The sequence below is a fragment of the Limulus polyphemus genome, unplaced genomic scaffold (genome assembly GCF_000517525.1).
Source record: "Limulus polyphemus unplaced genomic scaffold, Limulus_polyphemus-2.1.2 Scaffold5993, whole genome shotgun sequence".
NCBI lineage: Eukaryota > Metazoa > Arthropoda > Merostomata > Xiphosura > Limulidae > Limulus > Limulus polyphemus.
The window spans coordinates 24,768-40,752 of record NW_013671603.1 but is presented as its reverse complement, the minus strand read 5'-3'; the positions used below and the strand labels follow the sequence as shown (position 1 = coordinate 40,752).

Genomic DNA, 15,985 nt, shown 5'->3' with positions numbered 1-15,985 from the left:
GAGTGTTTATTTTTTACTTCTATTATGAATAGTAAATTTTATAGACGCTCAAAGAAGCTACTTCGAGCAACCATGAATTATCTTTCTAAGATCTTCTGGGTCGCTCAAATTTTTGTTATACTTGTAACCATTAACAGTCTATTTTGAAAACAATTTATTAATTCTTAATCATTGGATAATTATATTTTAGTTTCTGAAGAATTTCTCAATGTTTCAATATACCATACTGATACAAATTTCCTATGTTCACCACTTGATGTCGCGCTGATAGTTCAGTGTAACGCTCTTAAAGTTGGATTTTGATTTGTTATTTATCGAAGAAGAGAGTAATTAAGGATTAATTTGTTAATAATAATGAAGTTTGCGCTTATATATTTTTTTCATAATAATGCAATTGAAATTTGTCGTAGTGATTCGATATTGGGTTACGAAAATGAAGAAAACCCATTAATACGTGTTAACGAAATTGTAAGAGTTTGGTGTAGGCCTAGGCAGAAGAGAAAAAGTAGTAGTAATACTAATAGTAATAGTAGTTTAGAAGCCGAAAATAATAAATGTGTTGAGCTAGACATTAACACTACTACTAGTAGCAACAGCACATCTAACGTTAGGATTGAGAACGTTTCAACATTTGCAGCAAAAGTCCTAGCGGTAGCAGGTATCTAAATTTTCAAATTTATCTTTTAAAGTTGAAGTTGTAGTGAGAAAATTGTTGCTATGCGTGAAGGCTGAAGTGAAGCTTGAAACTTTAAGATTAAAATTATTCATATATTTTTTGTATCATATGGTTAAAGGAAACTTAAAACTATATATTTAATAAAAATCCTTTAGTGAATTTTTCTTCAACATGTAACATAACACAATATATTTGTAGCATTAACTTAATTTGTTTTTAGACCACTTTAATTTTACACTTCACTTTATTAACCTAGTTTTTATGAATGTTTTCTCCAAAATTACGATTTAATTTTGAATGTTGAGTTATACTGTTAATCAACAGCAGTCTGTTAGTGGAAAAAAACACGTATGTACCAGTTTTATTTGCATTTGAGAAGAAATAATAGCATTCAATTTGTTTGAAGTGAAGCACAAAGCTGTACAATGGGCTATCTGTGTTCTGCCCACCATGGGTATCTAAACACGGTTTCTAGCTTTGTAAGTTTGCAGACATACCTCTGTGCCAAATGGAGGGGAGGCAACAGAATTCAAAAATGGGTTACATCAAATGAAGTATATATTGAAAAAAGAGAGGAATGGTAAATTTTATTTTTTTGCAACACAAATGTGGAATAATGGTATGAATCTCTTTGCTTATAAAACTTGCTTACAATTATAATTAATTGTGTTTGTTGTAAGACAATAGGATTAGGCTTAATGTATTTTTCACAACGTTCTATATTTGTTCCAATGTATTTGAACACTTGAAAATGCAGCAGTTTTGGTGCTGTCAGTATGCCCTCTTGATTGATATAAATATAGAATGTGGACGTGAACTTTATGGTAATTATAGATTCTAATTTAAAATGAATAATGCCTAGCAACTTCATTTTTTTAAATTTGTAGAAATTTTTACATGAGATGTTACATACTAGCATGATAGTTTCTGCCTTATTTTGGAGCCTTGACAAATGTTTAAAAAGTAAATGTTTAAGTCTCGTAGTTGGCTATATTGTTTAATTACTTGTTACAAAAATTAAATCTGTGGGTATGGGGGAAATGTTATTAATTTGGATAGAAAATTGGCTGGAGAGTAGTAATAAATGGAGTTAGATCTGACTGGATCACAAGTTACATGTGCTGGGTCCTCTGCTGTTTGTGATTTATATTAATGATATTCACTCCGGAAGACTAATAAAATTTTGAAGTTTGTAGACGTCATTAAACTTTTGGGGGTGGCTAACTGTATCAAAGATGCTACAGACTTACAGGGAGATTTAAATCATTTGATGTATTGGACCAATACATGCTAGATGATGTTTAACTATCCAAAATGTAAGGTGATGGATGTAGGTTTTCACAATTTAAATGTGAATACGTTAAATACTGTAGTTGAAGAAAATGATCTTGGTGTTGTGACTGAAAAATCTCCTAAGTCATCTAAACAGTAGTGCTTGGAGACGGCTTGAATTGGTAATGAAGAAACTTTAATACAAGTTTAACATAACAGCAAATTTACAATGTTTCGACAAGGTTTTGTCATAGATTTAAAACATTTATTATAGTTCTGAAATTGTACAATTTTTTATATAAATATAAGGAACAAGAATCTCATGTTAAAATTATTTCTATAATTTGTATTATTCTGAGAGATTAACCCAAATAAAAAAAATGCATGTTTAGTGTCCCTGGCCACTTCCTTTTTTAGCAATTGCTCGCCCCCCCCCCATTTTATTTTAGCCAAATTTTTTTTTCTCCTTTTTTGAATTGTCATTTTTTGATCATATAAAGAAACAAAGAAGACTTCTGAATAAAAAATGAAGACTTCTTTGTACGATCAAAAAAATGACAATTCAACAGTTCTTGATGTTGAAAACACTGGTGGTAGTTCTTCATCATTGTTCTCCAAAACAGTTCTTGAGGTTAAAAACACTGATGGCAGTTCTTCGTCATGGTTCTCCAAAACAGTTCTTGAGGTTAAAAACACTGATGGCAGTTCTTCATCATGGTTCTCCAAAAACAGTTCTTAAGGTTGAAAACACTGGTGGTAGTTCTTCATCAGGGTTCTCCAAAACAGTTCTTGAGGTTAAAAACACTGTGGTAGTTCTTCATCATGGTTCCCCAAAACAGTTCTTGAGATTAAAAACACTGATGGTGGTTCTTTATCAGGGTTCTTCAAACATCTCTCTATATACCATTATTTTGTCTAATACCTGTAGAACACACTTCACATCTCAAGTGAACCATTTAGAAAATAATATTTATATGAAGTTACCACAAATTTGAGTTTTTTTTATTTTTTATATTTGGAGAACTTAAAGTTCAATTGTTTCTTCCTTAGACTTTTTTTTTTACAAAATTTTAAATTTTGCTTTTAGATACAAGAGAAGTACTACTACATGTTGACGTTAGTGAAGATATTTTGGGTGGAGGTGCCCTTTCTGGATCCATTGATGAATCTTGTAAGAAGAAAACCTGTCTTGATGAAGATATATCAGAAAGAAAGCTTGACACCAAATATGACCTGAAAGATATAAAAGTAGAAATAGAAACCAAATATGCATGTGACAATAGTTTTAAAACAAATTTACTTTCCAACTCTGTATATGAAATATTTGACAGTGGGGAAGAAAATTTGAGAAGTGGTGCTCTTTCTGGATCCACTGATGAAGCTTGTAAGAAGGAAACCTGTCTTGATGAAGATACATCAGAAAGAAAGCTTGACACCAAATATGACCTGAAAGATTTAAAAGTAGAAATAGAAACCAAATATGCTTGTGACAATAGTTTTAAAACAAATTTACTTTCCAACTCTGTATGTGAAATATTTGACAGTAAAGAAGAAAATTCTGACTCTAAATCTATGATGGAAATCGTTAAAACAGAAGAAAGTTGTGTATCTGCTTTATCACAGGATGAAGTTTTACATAAGAAAGAAGAAACTGAGGTAGTTGTCCTTCAGATAATGATGAATTATTGATGTAGAATAAAGGCAGTTCTAGAATCATAGGTTGTGCCGTAAGAATATGTTAACTGCTACATGAAATAGAAGTAAAAAGTTATTACACCGTTTAGCGTGTAGAGCTGGTAAATACAGAACAGTTTATTGTATTGTGTTATAAATAAGAATGTGTTAATACAAAGATGAAATCAACGGTAATTGTAAAATGTAATAGCTATCTCTGGAACACTTGAAAGTGAAACATTCAATAAGTAAAATGATTGGTATAAAATATAAAGTATTGATTGGTATTCCATAACATTATTGATTAATTGAAATTACAGTTAAGTTGATTGATGTTATGAAAATAAATAACTAATGAAAATTAATATTTCCAAATATTGATTTTAATTGTTTAACTGTCGAAGTAATCAAAATATTTCCGTTATGATTTCTCATTATTTTTATTAATCCAAGGTTGTGCAGCTTCAGTAATTCATGTTACGATTCACAAAAAAAAATCGAATAATTGGAATTAATATTTCTTATTATTTAGTCATTTCTCCAAGTCTCATGAGATCATTCAATTAGTTGAATGCAATCAACTGATGAGTCTGAAAATTAATCAATTATCAAATTCCACTACTTTTTTGGCTCTAATACAAAAGCATTTAAATGTTATAAAAAGTATAAATTAATCGAAAATATGAATGCTTTAAGTTAGTAAATATCTTTAAGAGGCTTTTTTTACTTTTACATATTGCTAAAGCTAATTTTTCTACATTGTTTTTAGCAGGAAAATATTCTGGCACACTGTACCTTGTATACATATGGTCATTTCCAGAATTAATGTTAACATAAACTTCCTGAAGAAGAATAGTCAACTATTCGAAAGTGCTCAAGTTATTGGGTCTTATTTTAAGTATTACATTTTATATGTGATCCTTGGTGCTAAATCTTTTATCAAAAAAACAAAAACAACATAAACTTCCAATGCCTAGTAATAAAGTGTAGACAGCTGTTTAAAAGGGTTGGAAAGTTATATCAGATAAAGTGAAAAAAAACATGCTGCTTAAAATGGATTCAGTAGTACATGCCTATAAATGTGTAGACAGTTACTCAGCTCATGGGTAGCCAACAATCACTTAAAAATGATAAATTTGGTAATGGAAGTGGTGGATGTGAAATCAGAGATTATTGATTAATTGATGGTTCCTTGAAGGTTTCTGTTAATGATGAGTGTCATGTTTTTTGTTTATATTTATCTGAGCTGTTTACAGTCCAGAAAATGAACATTTTGAAGAATCATTTCTTTATTAAGAATCTGGTGGATGACAGACCACTGTTTGAGCTGTTGGGTAATTTTATGGAGTTCACTTATGGGGTTTAATGATTTTATTTCAAACACTTGTTAATATGTATTGGAACTGTATACATTGATAAACTATATTTGATAGTGTTGTGTTGAGTGTCCATTCAACACTATTTAAACATCAGCCTTTTAATATTTTTTTTCATAAGTTCTAAAAAAGAAAGTTTTTATCTTGTTAGACAACAAAAGATAAGGAGTCAGCAGCTGATAGCTTTATCTCAAGAAAAAGGTGTAAAGAAAGTAGGATTCAGACCATGTTTATGAAGGAAGGAAAAAAGAAAACGTCACATGGTGAAGAACCCACAATGCAATCAAGTGGTAAGCAGTTTATCTGGACTTTGTAGTACAATAGAAGGTTTTATTTTGGTACTGCTAATACTGCTGACAATTTACTTATTGTATACAGACTTGAGAACTTACAACTGCTGTAAACTTTCCAACATATTTTTTCATAAGAAAACAGTATTTATTTAGTCTAGTAGTTTGAAACAAGTACTCGTTAAATATAATAATGGCTGGAGATGGCTTGAATGATGACAAAAACCTTGTCGAAACGTTGTACATTTGCTGCTATTTTAAACTTATATTAAAGTTTTTCTTCATTACCCATTCAAGCCATCTCCAGCCATTATTAGTCTCAAAGTGGGTTCCTCATCATTGAATTTGAACTCATTAAGTATGGTTTAAATGGTTTTAGAATTTCATTAATACATAATCTAAATAGGTGAATTTTTTTTGTTTCTGATTGCAGTATCAAAGACCCAAACAAGCATTCAGTTGTTGAGAGAGAAAGAAGATGCTAGAGATTGCTCTAATAAAACTAGCGTTTCCATGAACGACACGAACAAAACAGAAGGTAGGAAACTAAGAACGCGCCACAAGGTTTACACTGAAAACAAGAGTGATGATGAGGAGGAACGGTTGAGTTGTGGTGAGTGTGGTAAAGACTATAAAAATAAGAAGCAGTTAAGGAGACATCTGTTGATCCACAAAAGAACTAAACTTTTGAGCTGTGGTGAGGAGGAACGGTTGAAATGTGATGAGTGTGGTAAAGACTATAAAAATAAGAAGCAGTTAAAGAGACATCTGTTGATCCACAAAAGAACTAAACTTTTGAGCTGTGGTGAGGAGGAACGGTTGAAATGTGATGAGTGTGGTAAAGACTTTATAAATAAGAAATCGTTATGGAATCATCAGTTAATCCACAGAAAAAGTAAACTTTTCAGCTGTAACGTTTGTGGCCGAGCATTTAAGTTGTTGCCTTACCTTAAAAACCATTCTGTTATCCACAGGAAAAAAAAACCATACTGTTGTGATGTGTGTGGCAGGAGATTTGCACAGAAATTTGCCTTAATAAGTCACAGAAAAATCCACACTGGAGAGAAACCTTATGAATGCAACATCTGTCACAAAAAGTTTCGACAGAATACAAATTTAAAATGTCACATAATGATTCACACTGGCGAGAAACCATACAGTTGTAATGTGTGTGACAAAGCTTATAGATCACATTCACATTTAAAATCACACAAGTTGACTCATAAAGGTGAGAAACCATTCAAATGTGATGTCTGTGGTAAAAAATTTACAAGAGTTTTTGTCTTAAGACAACATCAGCTGGTTCACACTGGTGAGAAACCATATGGTTGTGATGTCTGCAAAAAAACATTTAGGCAAAAAGCTCACTTACGATCTCACTTATTACGTCATAAAAATGAGAAATAAATAATGAATATTGAGGTATCCTTGGAGGGAAACTGAGTTGGTTTTGATAATTAGGAGGAACTTAAAATCAAGTACAGGAAATTAAAAGTCGTGTAATTGTTATAAATTAAGTCTAAAATTCCAGTGTCCTAAGGTGGTGAACAGCCAAAACCAAGATTTTTTATTTTTGTTCATCATCATCTTTCTTCAAGAGGCCTAGTGCTTAACCTGGTTCTAGCAGTAACTATAATTTTATCTTTTGATAGAGCAAAACAGTCTTCACGATCCTTAACTATCTATTTTATTATTCTATGCAAAATTTTTATAGATTTAGAATATATACACTATAACCTTGTAATCCACTTATGCCATCTTATAAAAAAAAATGTAAACAAACAAGTATTAGGAAAAAGATTTATCGCTAAATGAAAAAGCTATGTAGTCCTGGCTACTGAACTTATAAAAAGGGAACCAAACAAGATAGAAATGGAAGTGGACGTATCCCTAGGTAGCAAACTAAGCTGTCTCGACTTTACGTGCAGAATACAAAACCCTACAATACTGGCTTTCTCACTGGTAAAACAAATAGAACCATAATTTTCTCGACTTTACGTGCAGAATACAAAACCCTACAATACTGGCTTTCTCACTGGTAAAACAGATAGAACCATAATTTTCAATCGTAAAATGCTACTCAATTTTAAATTAACCATAAAAGTAGTATTTTAAAGTTAATTAAAGGAAAAATATAATGACAAAAGCTTAGATTATGTTCAAACACCAAGTTAGGAAGCCAATAATGTGGGAATTTTATTCTCCATGTAAAGACAAGATAACATAGTTTGTTACGTGATCATTAGCCAGATCTAGTGATATGTCCACTTCTATCTTCTTCCGTTTCAGTAGCCAGCCCTACATACCTTTTTTTATTTAGGTTTTTTTTTTCGTAATATTTGTATATATTTATATAGCAACTTGTTAAACTTTGAAAAGATTATCTGTCTTTATAATGTCTTTTATAAATCGTGAATGTTTATAGATTGTGTGATTCACCTACTAATAGTGATTGTTACTTATATATGATTTAAATGTTATTAGGAAATGTTTTATTATTATGATAGGTTCCCTGTAAATTATAAAAGCCAGTGTGTTGTAGTTTAGTTATAATATTATTTTGTATTCTTTATTTTTTCTTTGAAATTGTCTTGTATCACAGTTCTCATAATACCAGTAAATGGTCATCTATTGTAAACTGATTCTATTCAGTTTTGTTATATGTCTTTAAAACATCTAGATTTTCAGGTGTTCCGACTTTTTAGTGTTCAGCTATGACTCTTTAAAACTGACCACATCCTTTCAAGACTGCTAGAGGTGGTTGTGGATCATGTATTTGTGACAACAGTATGAAGGAATCTGGAGATTCATTTGTCCATCGTTTGGAGAACAGTGTTACACTTGCTGTTTGAACAAGGAGAAACACAGTTTAAGAGTACTATGGCATTAGCCCCGAGTTCATATAAATGTACTTTTTTAAAACATTGTATAGTATAAAAAGAAAAGAAAAATCCATAATTTATTTTTCTAAAAGGTGTGGTCTATTCTTGAATGTTTTAAGATTTTTTTTTGTATAATGTTGACACACACAAACAGTTCATTAATTTTGTGTTTATGCTTTTTTTTAACAGTGAATAAATAACTCATTTTTTAAGCTCTTATCGAAGTAAAAATCAAATAAATGGGTGGTATATTTTTGGAAGGGGAAATTTACACTTCTTTTTGAACTGGGAAATAGCATTTATTTGTTTAAGATAATTGTAAATTTTTTCTCTCATTTTTGTGAACCTTATAATTCTCTACTTTGTATGAAAAATGTCACAGTAACAAGTCTAAATTGTTTCGTTATGTCTTGTAGTACTACTGAAAGTAATGTACAACTTGTTTGAGTTTCAGTTATAGGGATGTGAGGGAAGAACCATATTTTATTGTGTAACTTGTTTGAGTTCCAGTTAAAGGGGTGTGGCAGAAGAACCATATTTTATTGTGTAACTTGTTACAGGGATGTGGAGGAAGAACCATATTTATTGTGTAACTTGTTTGAGTTCCAGTTATAGGGATGTGATGGAAGAACCATGTTTTATTGTGAAATTTGTTTTGAGTTCCAGTTAAAGGGATGTGGCAGAAGAACCATATTTTATTGTGTAACTTGTTTGAGTTCCAGTTATAGGGATGTGATGGAAGAACCATGTTTTATTGTGAAATTTGTTTTGAGTTACAGTTAAAGGGATGTAGCAGAAGAACCATATTTTATTGTGTAATTTGTTTGAGTTACAGTTAAAGGGATGTGGCAGAAGAACCATATTTTATTGTGTAATTTGTTTGAGTTACAGTTAAAGGGATGTGGCAGAAGAACCATATTTTATTGTGTAACTTGTTTGAGTTCCAGTTATAGGGATGTGGAGGAAAAACCATATTTTATTGTGTAACTTGTTACATTTATAGGGATGTGGCAGAAGAACCATATTTTATTGTGTAATTTGTTTGAGTTCCAGGTAAAGGGATGTAGCAGAAGAACCATATTTTATTGTGTAATTTGTTTGAGTTACAGTTAAAGGGATGTGACTGAAGAACCATATTTTATTGTGTAATTTGTTACATTTATAGGGATGTGATGGAAGAACCATATTTTATTGTGTAATTTGTTTGAATTACAGTTAAAGGGATGTGGCAGAAGAACCATATTTTATTGTGTAATTGTTTGAGTTCCAGTTAAAGGGATGTGGCAGAAGAATCATATTTTATTGTGTAATTTGTTTGAATTAAAGTTATATGGATGTGGCGGAAGAACCATGTTTTATTGTGTAACTTGTTTGAGTTCCAGGTAAAGGGATGTAGCAGAAGAACCATATTTTATTGTGTAACTTGTTTGAAATACAGTTATAGGGATGTGGAGGAAAAACAATATTTTATTGTGTAATTTGTTTGAGTTACAGTTATAGTTATATGATGCTTATACGTCCACTAATACAGTATAAGTAACCATTAACAGTACAGATTTTAATGTAATGTTTTTTTTACGTCCACTAATACAGTATAAGTAACCATTAACAGTACAGATTTTAATGTAATGTTTTTTTTACGTCCACTAATACAGTATAAGTAACCATTAACAGTACAGATTTTAATGTACTGTTTTTTTTTTAAATAAATCTTCAAAAACATGTAAAAGCCCATTTGTTCTGGTATTTGTTTATCATTAAGATTTTGGTGCTTTACTTTTTTATACAATCTTGTTTTTAATGTGCATTACAGCCAATATTTAAAAAGTAGCAAGTAATGGAGATTAAAATATCGGCTAAAAATGCTGTGTAGTTATACACTTTAACCTGTTAGAATTAACATATGTTTCATCTTGGATAATTCTGCCACAAAAACGAGATTAGTTTCAATGTAAGAAAAATCTGCACATGTGCTTAACAAAATGTCATCTCTCTAATGTAAAGAGGAATTTCAAGATTTTTAATTGTACGTATATAAGTTTGTAACTAAGAGAAAACCTAAAATATTAGTGTTCATTTTACAAATTCACATAGTCTGCATTTGACACACATTCAGTATTGTTTATTGATTCTTAGGTACAGTAATAAATAAGAAAAAATAAAACACCAGTTTACAGGGCCGGCCCTGTCAGTATAATTTGCTGCCATTAAAAATTATATAAAAATAAAACTGACACAAGTTTCACAAATGTAATGGTCAATTTGCTATGGTGAAATATTAAGTATTACTATTAACGTGGTGATGTAGTACCAGCAGCAACAAAGCTCACTGTAAAAAAATCAAAGAATGATCCACTGAACCTATTAGTAAGTTTTTCGTGAAGGATTTTTTAAAGATTGTTGTACTCTACTAAAGTTTAAGATTTCTTTGCTTGAAAATTCAGACAATAACAGTGTTGTCCCTGTAAGTGCATGCCCAAGTTTTGAAAGTAGAACAATGATCATGTACAAACTTGGTATTTCAATTTGTACTTTAAGTAACATCCCAAAATTGTTTTTACCTTTGAACACATGAGAACTAAGGAGTAACATCTTAATTTCTCCTTACCTTCAGAATAATTATTAGTATTTAAAAAGGACATCCTGTTCCACATGATGTCAGAATTATTCTAGAAGGATTTACTGTCATCCTCTTTGTTACTCTAGTAGAATTGAGTAGTATTAACACTATATGCAGTGATATAAATTAAGTCATTCTGAACTATACTATATGAGTATTCCTTTATTCAAAACATTTTCCTAAATTTTATTTTGTCTCCTTATTGTTCAACAGCATGTCTCTGAACGCTTATAATGTTAAAAAACGGGTTTCGATACCCATAGTTGTCACAGCACAGATAGCCTTTATGTAGCTTAAAAACCAACAAACAAAAGTATATTTTATTGCAGGTTTTTTCTATTTTTGCAATTTCCATATTAACAGGATGTACCCTCCCTGAACTGTGTTAATCCTGCCTTTAGGAACTGTTGCACGTGTTCATATGTTAGACATGCCTATTTTCACACTTGCTGGATAATTCTTTAGGCTAATCATTATGAGTTTCTAGCATGTTGGTCATACATGGAGATAGATATGTTAGGAACTCTGGTTTCCATATTTGTTAATGGGATTTACCTAGTGATGTATATGATCTGGCTTTCTGGGAGTTATAGCATAGCTTGGAGTTTATAAGGTAATTCCAAGCAAAACTAAAACTCAAATTTGCCTTATTTTCCTGTACAGTAGTTTGACTCCACTGTAGAGTACCCAAACACTGAAACTACAAATTTGCTTTATTTTCTGTAGAATACCCAACACTGTAAGTAAAGAGTATTCTTGTCATTCAGTCTGAAAATGGAGATCAAGTGTCAGGATGTTTTGTTAATTTCTAATAATGTGTTTTCTTTACTAAAACACTTGTGTTAAGTCTACATATTTCAGTTGAGGCAAACGTATTAAAACTTTGCATTACAATTCATTCTGAACCTCTTGTTATTGTGGTTTCATGTTCAAGTTCTACATTAAAATCCAATGTTGTTGGAGAAGTAAATCGTTTGTAAAAACAAAACACTAAAACTTGCCAGGCTAACGATTTTGATCTAAATTAAAATAACATTAACTATGAAACAAATATTGTGAATTTTACACCAAACAGTGTGTGATATGGTAAATACAAATTGTCTGCACTACAACTTTAAACATTGCATCCAGACTCCATAGTCAAGCCATAACTAAGTACAAAAACTTTGTGCTTCTCACACACACACAAGAATTTTCCAAACATAATGGAACTACTAGAGGGCGCAGTGATTAAAGAAAAGTTTTAAAAAGGTAATAAGAATTCGCAAGAATTACACGAGACGTAACTAAAAACGTTCAGTTTAAAAATGACACGTCGGTATATAAATAATAAAGGGTTTAGCTTAGAACATTATACTATTCAAAAGTTTTAAGCCAAGTTCTAAGTGTTATGTGTTAAACAAAACTAGATATTTTATTATGGAGATTTGAAAATTGAGCGAACATTAACTACGAAGCCTGAGACTTTGCAAGTTAGTCAAGTTCAACGAAGAGAAAGAACGAACATGTTTTACCACAAAACTATTTCAACTAAAACAATAAATATGTCCATATAGCTTCTAGCAGAGTTCTCTTGATGGAAAAAGCAAAGCTATGTAAGCTAGATCAGTTCATTATTTACCAAGAACAAACAGCTGAAGGCTACATTTAACCTTAACCATCATCGGAACTCTCCGGAATGCCAAAGTCACATCGTCAGATAAGTTTCGCTAAGAGAACAATGGAGAGGTGGGGTTCTTCAACATTCATTTTACGTGACCACTAATGAAGCTATTCAATTTAAGGGCCAGCTCGATAATTTGACGAACACAAGAAAAGATGTGTAAACCAAACTGTACGATGATATTCGGGCTTCGAACATTCTGTTCAGGTAAGATCCTAACCATGAACAAACAGATTGCCATTTTTTATCAATGTACCTCAATAAATACATGTTATATTTTAATAGTAATGAATAAAAATCTTATAACCCGAGCGCTTTCGAAAGGTGGACCCTTTTTTTTTAGGGGCAAATTGGGAATGGTGGTGTAATCAAATGAGTGATATGTATATATAAAGGGAGTTTAGTGACGTCACGAAGGTCATCTAGTTTTCCAGGAAATGTTTAGTTTATTTCTCTATGTACTGTTGTAAGCATTTCATTTCCGGTACAGTGTAGCTCATACACTCAGGTTATAAGGTTTTTATTAATTTCTATCAAGACTTCTTGAACCAACGTGTTTTTCTAACACCATGTTATATTTTAATGTTATGAAAATATTTAAGCCACAATATTTATATACTATGTTATAACATTGCATAGATTTTCCCCCAAGTCTAAAAAATTAAAAAGCATTTGCAAATTAGAAAAACAACTAAAGTGATAAACCTATTAAAAATTATTTAAAGTCGATGATTCACGTTAGGCGTCATTATGTCAAGCGATATTATGTCTGATGAACGTTTATGACTTGAGAGCGTAATCGTTTAAAAGAAAATTCATAATTTATTCACAAGACGTAATACACTGAAAGTAAAATGTCACATATCAGTCTTTTTTACTTTTATATCTCTAACAGTAGAGAAAGAAAAACGTGCATCGCAATCTTAGGTTTCCATTATAACACTAAATTTACAACGATTCATAAGCATAATGAATTGGTTTTAATTTTGAGGGACATATTACGTGTTTCGACAAAACATTGGTCTGTCTTCTTCTGAAATGTGTATGTTCCCCCAAAAATAAAACCACTTGATTGTACTTATAAATCGTTGTTGTCGATTTATTATTATATTAGCATGATGTGCTTCCATACACAATGTTTACATCACCATATAACGTTATAAATAAACGCATCTGTATTATATGTGTATATATATAGATAATATTTATTAAAACGTATTTATTACACTCGCTTATTTCAGTTATTACACTTTTTTTGTCCTTCTCTATTTGAAAGAGAAACAGGTTCATATAGTTTTTATTATATTGTTGCCCTCTACAGGGAAATATGATAAAACACCAGGTGTATGTAATCGTACAATGGCGGAGAAGATCGGTAATCGTTGATCGTTTATAATGACCATGAATATTTCTAACTTATTTGCGAGTTTCCATATAACTGAAGCAGTAAATATATAAATATTTAGTAGCTGAATTTTAAATGGTAGGTTTTAGTTGAAAATGGCCATTGCAGCGACATCGTCTTTACTGTTTTCCTTCAAGACAAAGGTCTGTACATATAGTATCAATTATGTCCTTACTCTTGACTGGTCGTTGTACAACAGTGTGATCGGTAATAACTGTCTGTTAGTTTAGATTTTTAGTTTCGGTTTTTAGCTTTCTTTCGTGTTTACCACTAAAAGTAAGAAGTCTCATCGAAGTTTTACGAAAGAACATTTTATGTGGCATTTATCTTAAAATAATCTATCCATATTTTACTCTTTGAGTCTTACAAGTGCATTGTGTTAACTGTCAATGTCGTTCTATTCCGAACTTTCAACAATCTGTTTGAACTTCACCGTTAAAGTGCAAAAATTAAAAGTTTAAACTTAAACTTTCAAACCTGTAAACTTAAAAGTTAAAGGCTTAGCCAGTTAAGGCAAGTAAATGTTGAGCTACTATATTTAATTTAAATTGATTTATACAGTGTAAGAGTAGTGTATCTTAGTTGTACTATAGTTTGTAGTTAGTTGTTGAACTTTACCCCGTAGTTCAGAATTGGAATTTAATACAAATATTGTATTTTTAAACATAATCAAATATTATTATATCGAAAGTTAGTTATTCTTTCAACGTTCATATCATAATTAATACAGTTTTAAATTAATTGAGACAGTGAGTGAGATACAATAGAGAATCAGTGTTTATATATAAATCTTGCTAGTCCAGAGCATCTGGAATTTTTTAAAATATTCGAAAGGGTATGAGTATTTCTTTAGTTGGTATCAGTTTTACTTTTTATATGTAACTATATATTAAGAAATAAGCCCCATTAATTCCCAGAAATGGTGTTTTCTATGAACATCAATTTTGAAGTTTTAACTTTTTTAATGTTATAATTTTATAATTCAAAAGTTAATTTTAGCCAATAAACATTGCTTAAAAGTAGATTTATCCTTTAATTGAATATTTTTCCTTGATCATAAATCTCTTTAAAACGTTATACCATTTATGTTATTATTATTTGAAATAAGGTTTGTTTGGTTCTTTTTCTTCGAACACTTTTTGATTTTGATTACGTATTAATGAATTTTTTCACTTCCCACAGCTAATAAGAAACATAAAACTAAAGCCACATCTTTATAAATATTCATTTTATCAATTGTCTGGTTCCACTAACAACAAATATTTGTATAACAACTACATATTGTCCATCAGAAAAGTCTTACTTCAGTTCTAATATATGTATGAAAGGATTAGTCTTATGATATTATGCAGAGAATGTGCTTTGTTATTTATGCAAATGATTTTGATAGTAAGATATCTGACAAGTTAAGATTTTAGATAATAATAATATTTAGGAGATTTTTGTTCTCAATCTAAGGTATTTTAACAAATTTAATGAGTGACCAACTATGTGGAAAATGTGTTTCAATATTAAGAATATATTATATATTAAGAATATATATGGATATGGATGGTTCTAAAAATTTATGTGGGGTATAGGAAAATTTTCTATATAAAGAGAGAAATGGTTTTTGGATATAGTTGTTCAGAGGAGTTTGAAGTTTCTGATAGATGTTGTATGATTCTTGTGATAAGAATTAACTTTGTCCTGGAATTTTTTTCATAAAAACTCTTAAGTGAAAATAACAATATTGTTTTCAGTTTTTATAAGATTTGTTTGACTTTGTTCTAAATTCAGTTTGGTCTTTTTATTATAAGAAGGATGTTGTACTGCTGGAAAGGTTGTGGATATCTAAATTAGGATGTAATTTTAAAAAACTGAGACATGGAAGCAAAACTTAAATAATTTTTTTTAATTTTATTTTTGCTAGTGTAAGAAAAACATGGAGCAGAATTGGTTCAGAGTTCCAAGTAGTTAGTGCATTACATATTAGAATCCAAGTGGTTAGATTCTATTGGATATGTGTAGGAAGTGACTTACATATTAGATTCTATTGGATGTGTATAGGAAGTGACTTACATATTAGATTCTATTCGATATGTATAGGAAGTGACTTACATATTAGAATTCATGTGGTTAGATTTT

General features: G+C 30.5%; 1 protein-coding gene across 2 annotated transcripts in view; it reads left to right on the top strand.

The window, feature by feature from the left end:
- The first annotated feature begins 244 nt into the window (after positions 1-244).
- The window catches only part of LOC106473234 (zinc finger protein 708-like), a 37,995-nt gene continuing 22,254 nt past the window's right edge, over positions 245-15,985 (top strand). The window contains exons 1-4 of one of the 2 annotated variants that reach the window (XM_022401709.1): positions 245-658; positions 3,036-3,604; positions 5,150-5,288; positions 5,722-8,261. In XM_022401709.1, coding sequence (XP_022257417.1) covers positions 355-658; positions 3,036-3,604; positions 5,150-5,288; positions 5,722-6,695 — 1,986 coding nt within the window. In that variant the 5' untranslated portion in view covers positions 245-354 and the 3' untranslated portion in view covers positions 6,696-8,261. Of the gene's footprint in view, positions 659-3,035; positions 3,605-5,149; positions 5,289-5,721; positions 8,262-15,985 lie in introns of those variants that run through there. The other variant, XM_022401708.1, reaches the window with a different exon arrangement.